The sequence below is a fragment of the Balaenoptera ricei genome, unplaced genomic scaffold (assembly GCF_028023285.1).
Source record: "Balaenoptera ricei isolate mBalRic1 unplaced genomic scaffold, mBalRic1.hap2 scaffold_448, whole genome shotgun sequence".
NCBI lineage: Eukaryota > Metazoa > Chordata > Mammalia > Artiodactyla > Balaenopteridae > Balaenoptera > Balaenoptera ricei.
Genome location: NW_026777643.1, coordinates 107,773 through 118,325, shown reverse-complemented (window position 1 = coordinate 118,325; position 10,553 = coordinate 107,773). Strand labels below are relative to the sequence as shown.

The 10,553-nt window shown below is 45.0% G+C and overlaps 1 protein-coding gene across 1 annotated transcript; it reads left to right on the top strand.

Moving 5' to 3' along the window:
• The first annotated feature begins 1,493 nt into the window (after positions 1-1,493).
• On the top strand, positions 1,494-7,402 carry LOC132358884 (myosin-8-like). Its single transcript, XM_059912145.1, is given in 9 exon segments — positions 1,494-1,583; positions 2,361-2,669; positions 2,759-2,953; positions 4,567-4,692; positions 5,002-5,175; positions 5,360-5,383; positions 5,385-5,468; positions 6,029-6,124; positions 7,130-7,402. Coding segments are annotated over 9 exon segments (1,248 nt in total). The 3' UTR covers positions 7,280-7,402.
• The last annotated feature ends 3,151 nt before the right edge of the window (positions 7,403-10,553 follow it).

The window sequence follows — 10,553 nt, the reverse complement described above, 5'->3', positions numbered from 1 at the left end:
GGTCTCTACCCATCACAGCTGTGTGACAGCCCCCAGCTCTCTCCCCATCACAGGTGAGTGACAGCCCCCAGCTGTCTCCGCATCACAGGTATGTGACAGCCCCCAGCTCTCTCCGTATCACAGGTGCCTGACAGCCCCCAACTCTCTCCCCATCATAGGTATGTGACAGCCCCCAGCTGTCTCCCCATCAAAGGTATGTGACAGGCCCCATCTGTCTCTGCGTCACAGGTCCCTGACAGCCCCCAACTTTCTCCCCATCACAGGTATGTGACAGCCCCCAGCTGTCTCCACATCACAGGTGTGTGACCATCCCCAGCTGTCTCCATATCACAGGTGTGTGACAGCCCCCAGCCCTCTCCCCTTCTCATTTGGGTGACAGCCCTCAGCTCTCTACCCATCACTGGTATGTGACAACCCCAAGCTGTCTCCACATCACAGGTGCGTGACAGCCCTCAGCACTCTCCCCATCACAGGTAGGTGGCAGTCCCCATCTCTCTCCCCATCACAGGTGAGTCACAGCCCCCACGTCTCTCCCCATCACAGGTGAGTCACAGCCCCCACCTCTCTCCCCATCACCGGTGAGTCACAGCCCCCAGCTGTCTCCCAATCACAGGTATGTGACAGCCCCCAGCTGTCTCTGCACCACAGGTGCCTGACAGCCCCCAACTCTCTCCCCATCACAGGTATGTGACAGCCCCCAGTCGTCTCTACATCACAGGTATGTGACTGCCCCCAACTGTCTCCCCATCACAGGTATGTCACAGCCCCCAGCTGTCTTCCCGTCACAGGGGTGTGACAGCCCCCAGCTCTCTCCCTATCACAGCTGTGTGACAGCCCCCCTTCTCTTCTGGCCACCACTCCCCCATTTGGCCACAGCCTCTTCCTTCCCGATTCCCCACAAAATCCTCACATCTATTCTCTTTACCCTGGGACCCAAACTTCCCCCATGTAAGGCATAGTCACAGCCAAGCCTTGTTCTCGAGAACAGAGGCTTCGCTGGGCTGCTAAGCTCCGTGCTCTTCTACAGAACATATCTTCCATGGATTCTGTCTCTACATGGCTTTGTGTCCTTGATCCTGTCACTAGATCCCTTAGGATCTCAGACCGCTGTCCTACAAAACTAGACCAGACCCAATGGCCTCTAAAGCCCCTTCTATTTCTGAGACCATGATTCTGTGTTTTCTCCACAGTAGTCTCCCCCGGTCCTCTCTGTGACACTTTTGTGTACCTTGTGAAGGTTCAGGGTCATACAGGTGTTCTGTTGTTCCTCCCTCTGCATCTTCAGGTGAGGCCACACACCTGTGTCTTGTCGACACCTCCCCCGAAAGGTTTCCCTGTCTTTGTCCTCTCCTATATGAAGGTCATGAATGAATCACCAATCCCCAAATTCCCTGGCAAATGCCGGTGCTATCAGACAGAGCCTGTGAAAACAGCCTAAATCAAGCCTGTGCTTTGCAGAAGAGATTTCCGACTTAACCATGAAGATTGCGGAAATGAGCAAGAATCTTCAGGAATTGGAGAAGACCAGGAAGCAAGTGCAGCAAGAAAAGTCAGACCTCCAGGCTGCCCTGGAAGAGGTGGAGGCACGTGTCTGAGATGTGAAGGAGGGCGGGGCGCTGAGGAAGGGGACTAGACCACCCCCAGGGGCCCTTCCTGCAGGAGGCACTGGGGCTCCAATGGGAAGAATCCAGCCCCACCCCCACCCTGGGGGGGACCAGCTGCTCTCTGCTGCCTCGCCTCATGAGTGTTCTCTAGTCCATCGTATTTCTCCTATTGAATAAATAAACTTGTTCATTATGTCCTCAACGTCTTCCTCTCAGAAAGCAAGGACTCAATCACCAAACATCCTGAGAGCCAGCTCAGAATCCCTTAGTTTTAACAGAGAGTTATACAAGGTCATCTTTGGCTGCTGGGAATTCTGTGTGGTCCCAAGAGTGCAGGATCCTGATGCTATCACCAGCTGTGGCCAGTGAGGGGCGGATGCTTAAGAGGGTCTAGGGAAATTTGCACTATGCAGGATAACAGGAGAGCAATTCCTCTGTCTTTCTCTGTCTTTTTTGAGCAGAGGTTGGCTCCTGACTTATGGTCACTATTTAAAAAGACACAGTAATCAAAATTTTTATTAATTGAAAACGATGCTCTGTCCTTCTCAAGACATAAGATTGTTAACAACAAAGCTTCAATTCTAGTTTCATTACTAGTAACAATTTGGGAGCAAACTGTTTGACCTTTTTGAGTACTGTTCTATTTATTTGTAAAATGAGCCTAATAATACCCTTTTTATCCTAATGGGGATGAAAAACCTCATTCAAGAAGGTGGCTGCCCCCGGCAATCCCAATCACTCCTTTACTTTTATCAGGGTTCCTTGAAGCGTGAAGAGGGCAAGATTTTGCGTGTCCAGCTAGAGTTGAACCAGCTGAAATCTGAGCTTGACCACAAGATCACTGAGAAGGAAGAAGAAATCGAGCAGCTGAAAAGAAAGAGCCAGCGGGCAGCAAAGGCCATGCAAAGCGTGCTGGATGCTGAGATCTGGAGCCGGAATGTTGCTCTGAGGCTGAAGAAGAAGATGGAGAGAGACCTCAGTGAGATGGAGATTCAGCTGGGCCACTCCAACCGCCAGGTGGCAGAGACCCAGAAACACCTGTGCTCAGTCCAGAGCCAGCTCAAGGTGAGTGCACGGCCCCTGGAGGACCTGGCGGGACCTCAGCCTGCCCTGGGCTCCGGTCTCACCACTGGTTTCTCGTGAACGACTCCCAGCTGCATCTGGATGACACCCTGAGGAGCAGCGAGGACCTCAAGGAGCAGCTGGCCCTCGTGGAGCGCAGGAATGGCCTCTCGCTGGAGGAGCCGGAGGAGAGGAAGGTGGCCCTGGCGCGGACGGAGCGCACCCGCAAGCTGGCGGAGCACGAGCTGCTGGAGGCCAGCGACCGCGTGCAGCTCCTTCACTCCCACGTGTGTCCGTCCTCACTCCACTCTGGGTCCACCCTGGAGGCAGGCAGGACCCAGGCTTGATGGAGAGGAGTTCCCACCGCTCCTTCCAGGCTAGCGGTCAAGACAAACTTTCATTAGGCCTAGTTCTTGGAATAACTTGGTCTCTAGATGGACAGATTGCTGAGCTTTCTTTTATCTGAAGATAAAAGATCATGGGGAAATCAGAGCAAGGCATGACAAATTATTGCATAAAAGGGCTGGAAAAGGCTTCACAGAGGCAGTAACATTTAAGCTGCAAGCTTAGAAAATTAGGATTGTCTTTTGAAATAATTACTTTTAGGAAAGTTCAAGAATTCCTTGTTTCATTTCTTATTTTTTTGGACCACACCACATGGCATACGGGATCTTAGTTCCCCAACCAGAGATTGAACCCGCACCCCGCGCGGTGGAAACACAAAGCCCTAATCACTGGACTGCCAGGGAATTCCCCCAAAATTCCTTGCTTTAAAAACTATTTTTTGAATTAGCCAAAAAACTAGAAGAATACCAACCATATTGTTAGCATTTTGGGATCTCCTATTCTAGGCTCTTGTGTCTATACATAAATATGATATTTTTTGTAAACGTGATCAATCCTTTTGCAACTTTTTTTCATTTAACAACGTGTTGTGAACATATTTCTATATTTTAAAATAGTTTTCTATGATGCAGTTTTTTAATGGCAGAAAAGCAGTCCATTTTAGTTGTGTATTATGGCACATTTATTTAATCAGTCTTCTACGGTTGGATATTTTTAGACTGTTCCCAATAAAAATGTTTATGATTAGAAGATTGTATGACTAAGTTCTTCATAACTAAATTTTCACATATATCCATGATTACTATTTCCTTAATATTCCTAAAAGTCAGTAAATTCCTGGAAGTATATATTCATGGTCAAAACAGCAAAGACATTTATGATATGTTGTAAATTGGTCTTTAACAAAGTTGTCCCAATTTTTACTCCCGTGGCGAAAATAAGTGAGAGTGCTTAGCTATTATTTTTTTTTTTAATCTTCACCGATTTTATGGTTGAAAATGCCTCATTTTAAAAAATTCTTATTTCTTTGATTACTAATGAGGTGGAACATTTTGTCGTATTTGTTGGCTATTTGTATTTCTTCTGCTGTGTCTTAGCTATTTGTACTTTTGCCCTTTTTTCTTAATGATTTGTCTTTTTTACATATTAAGGAAGGAACTATTTTTTCAGTAATGCACATTGCAAATGTTTCCTCGTTTGTCATCATTCTAACAACTCTGTACAATGTTTTGATCATGAGAATTATTTTTCATTTCACATAGTTATGTCAACCATTTCCTTGTTCCAGCACCTTTAACTAAATAATTTATCCTTCCTCAAATATTTGAATGTCCACATTTATCATTTACTCAATTCTTTTATGTACAATTCTCGGGCCTGTTTTGGGATATCTGTCTATCAAAAATGAAAGTCTCTTTAATTTTTTTTCACCTGTGTGAAAAATAAGAAATGGAACGTTCTCGAGCTTGACTTCTTTCCCCACCCAACCCTCTCCCTTCCAATCGTTGTAAGTGTCCAAATGTAGCCCGAACCTCTTATCTAATTTTTCTTGTAGAACACGTGCCTGATAAATACCAAGAAAAAACTGGAAGCTGACATAGCCCAATGCCAGGCAGAGGTGGAGAAGTCTATCCAGGAGTCCAAAAATGCAGAGGAGAAGGCCAAGAAGGATGTCACGGATGTGCGCTCCATTCTTTCTTATCAGAGATGCTGTCTGGAGATAAGAAAGGGGCTTCTACGCCGCCCCTTTGGGACCTGCAAGTAGGTTTCCTCTCCTCACCCCTGCATTCAGTCAGTGGTGGCTTCCCGGAGAGACGGAAGGAGACGGAGCCTCAGCAGAGGCAAAGTGGGAGGGGAACCATGCAGCATCAGCGGTGGCTGCGGCAAGGAGGAAAGCATCAGCGTGCCTAGTGCCAGCCTCACAGCACCCTCCGTGTGCCCGCATAGGAGGGGTGGGTGGCCCACTGATGCCTCTTGTGAACTTAACCAGGCAGCCATGATGGCCGAGGCGCTGACAGAGAAGGAGCAGGACACCAGCGCCCACCTGGAGCGGATGAAGAAGAACCTGGAGCAGACGGTGAAGGACCTGAAGCACCGCCTGGACGAGGCTGAGCAGCTGGCCCTGAAGGGTGGCAAGAAGCACATCCAGAAGCTGGAGGCCAGGGTGGGTCTCTCAATCTCTCTGAATCCGGAAAGTGAAAGCGGCACTCCCCGATCCTTCTCTCTTCTTGTATATTGACTCCCATCCTTATCCTGTGGCTGGGGACAGCCACCCAATATCATCAGTAGGTCCTGAGGTAATTAACATCCCCCAAGACTGACTATATAAGTATCTTTCTTGATTGTAGGTACGTGAGCTTGAAGGAGAGGTAGGTTGAAAGTGAGCAGAAACGTAATGCTGAGGCTGTTAAAGGTTTGCGGAAACACGAGAGAAGAGTAAAGGAACTCACCTACCAGGTAAGGGGAAGAGCTTTCTAGAATATCCAGACTTCCTGCACAAAGGGAAATTGAAAACCTGGTGACTATGTGGTGCTCACAAATAGCTACATGTTAACTCGATATACATAAGGGGCAAATGACACAATCACCTATCACAGACCCTTTCCTAAGCTAGGAAAATCAGGAAGGCCTTTAGAAAATCGTGTAAGTGAGGAAAGAATACAGGTTTCAAAGACAGATAAACTGGTATTAGTCCTAGTTTGGCCTCTTACTTTTTAAACTCGGATAGGTTACCTAACACTCTCAACCTTAATTCATCACCTGTAAAATAGAATAAAAACATCTACTCACCAGAGTAGGCAGGTAAGGATTAGAGACGTGTATAACTCTCCAATATAGTGCCTGCACACAGTGGACATTTAACAAGAGTGGCTACTGTTAATACTATGAAGGAAGCCTCAGAGTTGACCACATTTACCCCAGGCCCACCTGCCATCATATCAAAGTGATTTACTTCACCACCTGTAGTGGGTTGATTTTGTTGGATTCAATGCAGACCATTTTTTTCAAACTTCCAGACTGAGGAAGACCGCAAGAATGTTCTCAGGCTGCAAGACCTGGTAGATAAATTACAGGCAAAGGTGAAATCATACAAGAGACAAGCTGAGGAGGCTGTAAGTATCTTTAAGCCCTTGAGGGAAGAAGGAAACTTCGTTGGGGGTAGAAAGTATATTAAGAGAATGTGTTAATGAGAAAGAAAGAGACCAAGTAAGAATATGTCATTCTTATTTTAAGAGAGAGGATATAAATATGAATTTACCCCCAAATCCTAATTATAGAATAAGACCTCAAGACGAGATATTTTTATTATTAAGCAATTTGTAGGGGTTGGGGGAAAAAAAGAAAATTCCAAATAACCCACCTTACTTGATAGCTGCAAAGAATATCCAGCAGAAAATCTAACACCATGATAAATATTCCTCTCCCTCTAGAAATGCACAAAATCAATTGTTCCCAAAAGCCAAACAGAAATCTTTTACCCCAGCTGACTCCTTCCCTCACTACCACTGTCATCAGCAGGGACTTATCCCTGCACATTCGCTGTAGCAAATTAGGATGTGTTGGGAGATTCTCCAGCTTCACTTTTCCTGGTTGTTCCCCACTCTTCCAGACACAATGTAGTGGGTAAGAGGTAAGAAAAGGGAACACGAAAGGGAGAGGCACAAATGGTAGTAAGTGCAACCAACAAAGGGCATACTTTCTTCCTATCCCCATCCCCCCACCCGCAGCGTCTCTGTATACCAGAGTCAAAATATATGGCAAAAACACTTCAACTGGGATTTTCCCAAAGTTAGAATTTGACCTTACATTTACTGTCTAACCTCTGTGAGCGAGCGCACGTGGGTCTCTTCCTCCTTTCCACTCAGTCCATACATCGTAACTAGACTTCACGTATACATGGGTTTGACATAATGAGCTCGTCTCTTCCATTTCAAAACTATTTCTTCTTTCATTCTTTAGAGTAAAAAATGTAACTGAAGTTACAAGTTCTGTCTGGATTTGAAATCAGATATGACAAACAAACCGTAAGGAGGAAATATCTGAGTTGAGGAAATAATCCTGTTTGTGACAAGTGCAATGAGAACCACAAAGTCTAACTCTCACAACTTTATTCTTAGGAGGAACAATCCAATGCTAATCTTGCCAAATTCCGCAAGCTCCAGCAGGAGCTGGAGGAGGCCGAGGAACTGGCTGACATTGCCGAGTCCCAGGTCAACAAGCTGCGGGTGAAGAGCCGGGAGATTCACACACAAGTCAGTGCAGAGTGAACACATCTGCCTGATGCTGCCAAGGGGCTGAAGAAATGCACAAAATGTGCCATTTTGGGTCACTTGCTTTGTGATGTTTTTCTCCTCATGTTGAATAAATAAAAACTACAGTGAACTGATAAACTGAACCAGACTCATTTACTTCCAAAATTACTTATTCTCAAACACAGTTCTCACCTAGCTATTATTATTCTAACATTATATATGGCTTTGTGGAACATTCAATATCTGTACCTCCCTCACCACCCCGCATCCCCTTTCCCATCTCCAGCTCCACCACACACACACACACAATTATCTTTTACTGGACTTAACTTTATTAAGTCTCTCTAGACTGTTACAAATGACTAAGGAAACCACTCACTGAGGTTACGCCTTCAGACAGGACACACTCATGCACCCACTCCGCAGGTGGTTACTGAGCATCTACTATGCGCCGGGCCCTGCTCTCAGTACTATGGGAATAGCAGTGAACAAAGCATAGTTCCCTCCCTCTGGGAACTTATATTCTGCAAGGAAAGAAAGGCAGTCAACAGATAAGAAGCTGTGTCTACTATATTTAAAATAGATAATCAACAAGAACCTAGTGTATAGCACAGGGAACTCGGCTCAGTATTCTGTAATAACCTAAACGGGAAAAGAATTTGAAAAAGAATGGATACTTGTATGGGTATAAGTGAATCACTCTGCTGTACACCTGTAACTAACACATCATTGTTAATCAACTACACTCCAACATAAAATTTTTGTAAAAAGATCTACAAAAAAAATAAGAAGCTGCGTAATGTGTCAGGTAAGTGCTCATGAGAAATAAAAAAAGTAAGAGGGAGGCAGTTAGTACTATGTAGAGAGGAGTCAAGCAAGGCCTCTCTAAGAAAAACACATTTGAGCTGAGACCTGAAGGAAGCAAGAGTATTCCAGGCAGAGGGAACAAAAGAAAATGCAAAGGCCCTGAGGCAGGGGCAGTTTGGCATGGCCCAGGGACAGGAAGGAGGCCAGCAGGGCTAGAGGAGAATGAGCAAGATAGTCACGGCATAAGAGAGGAACCTGGGACCCCAGGGATCATGTAGGGCTTCAGGGCCACCTGAGGACTTTTCTCTTCACTCAGAGTGAGATGGGAAGTCTTTGGAGTGTTTTGAGCAGAGGAGTGATATTAACACACATTTTAAAAGAATCACTCTGGGGACTTCCCTGGTGGCGCAGTGGTTGAGAATCTGCCTGCCAATGCAGGGGACACGGGTGCGAGCCCTGGTCCTGGAAGATCCCACATGCCGCGGAGCAACTAAGCCCATGCACCACAACTACTAAGCCTGTGCTCTAGAGCCTGCAAGCCACAACTACTGAGCCCGCATGCTGCAACTACTGAAGCCCTCACACCTAGGGCCCGTGCTCCACAACAAGAGAAGCCACCGCAATGAGAAGCCTCTGCACCGCAAGGGAGAGTAGCCCCCTCTCGCCGCAACTACAGAAAGCCCGTGCGCAGCAAAGAAGACCCAACACAGCCAAAATGAATAAATAAATAAGTCTTAAAAAAAAAAAAAAATCACTCTGCTGCATTGAGAATACACTGAAGGGGGCAGAGGTCGAAACTGTGAGACCAGTTAGGAGCCTACTGCAAAATAAAAGATAAAAAGTGACAGTGGCTTAGACCAGAGAGATAGGCACTGGGAGATGACGAGAAGCAGATGGATTCTAGATGTACTGTGAAGGTAGCGCACATAGGGTTTTCTGACAGATTGGATGGATGAGTGGGTGAGAGAGAGAGAGAGAGAGAGAGAGAAAGGACTTATGAAAAGAGGAAGAATAAAACAAGATAGATTTAGTGCAGTATAAACATGAGGAGTTTGGTATCTAGAAAGAGAGGAAGCAGTAGAACAAAAATACAATCTAGACAAAAATTGTACTTTATGCACTCCTGTCCCTCTTCCACCTTCTACCATCCACACTCCCTTGCCTCCCAACCCCTATCAGCCTCACTCCTTTACAGTATAAACTGCACAGGCCTCAATCGCAAAAATGTCTAAAATTAATAACAGTTTAAAACAAAAAAATTCAAAATACTCTCCTAAATTAAATTTTGGATCAAAGAGGAAACCAAAAGTAGAATCACAAAAACTTCTAGAAGTAAACATAAGAGTAAATCTTTGTGACCTTGGTTTACACAAAGATTTCTTAGATGCCAACACCAAAAGCACAAGCCATGAGAGAAAAAATTGATAAACTGGATTTCATCAAAATTCAGTTTCTGCACTTTGAAAAACACTGTTAAACAGAATGAAAGGACAAGCCACCGACTGAGAAAAAGTATTTGCAAATTATACCCCTGATAAAGGACTTGTGTCTAGAATACATACAGAAATCTATATCTTCACTAAAAAGAAAACAAATCACCCAATTTTTAAAGAACCAAAAGATTTAAACAAACATTTCACCAAAGAAGATATACACAGAGCACATGAAAAATGCTCATCATGAATCATTAGGGGACTAATAATTAAAACATAATGAGATATCACAACACACCTATTACAATGACTAAAAGTCCAAGTGTTGGCCAAGAGGTGGAGGTACTGGACCTCTCACACCAGCTAGTGGTCATGTAAAACAGCATAACCATTTTGGAAAATAGTTTGGCAGTCTCTTAAAAAGTTAAGAAATTACCCATTTGTTCCAGTCGTTCCACTTCTAGGTATTTACTCAAGAGAAATGAAAACGTATGTCCACACAAATATTCACAGCATATTTATCTGTAATAGCCCCAAACTGAAAACCACCCAAATGGCCATTTACAGGTGAATGGATAAACACATTATGGTAAATCCATATAATGTAATACTACAAAATGATAAAAAATAAACTATTGGGCTTCCCTGGTGGCGCAGTGGTTAAGAATCCGCCTGCCAATGTAGGGGACACGGGTTCGAGCCCTGGTCCAGGAAGATCCCACATGACGTGGAGCAACTAAGTCCATGCACCACAACTACTGAGCCTGCGCTCTAGAGCCCGAGAGCCACAACTACTGAAGCCCACGCACCTAGAGCCCGTGCTCCACAACAAGAGAAGCCACCGCAATAAGAAGCCCGCACACCGCAACGAAGAGTAGCCTCAGCTCGCCGCAACCAGAGAAAAGCCCGCCCGCGGCAACGAAGACCAAATGCAGCCAGAAACAATAAATAAATAAAATAATAAAATAAATAATTTTTTTTAAAAAAAATGATAAAAATAAACTATTAACACACACAAAAACATGGATGGATCTCAAAATAATAATGCT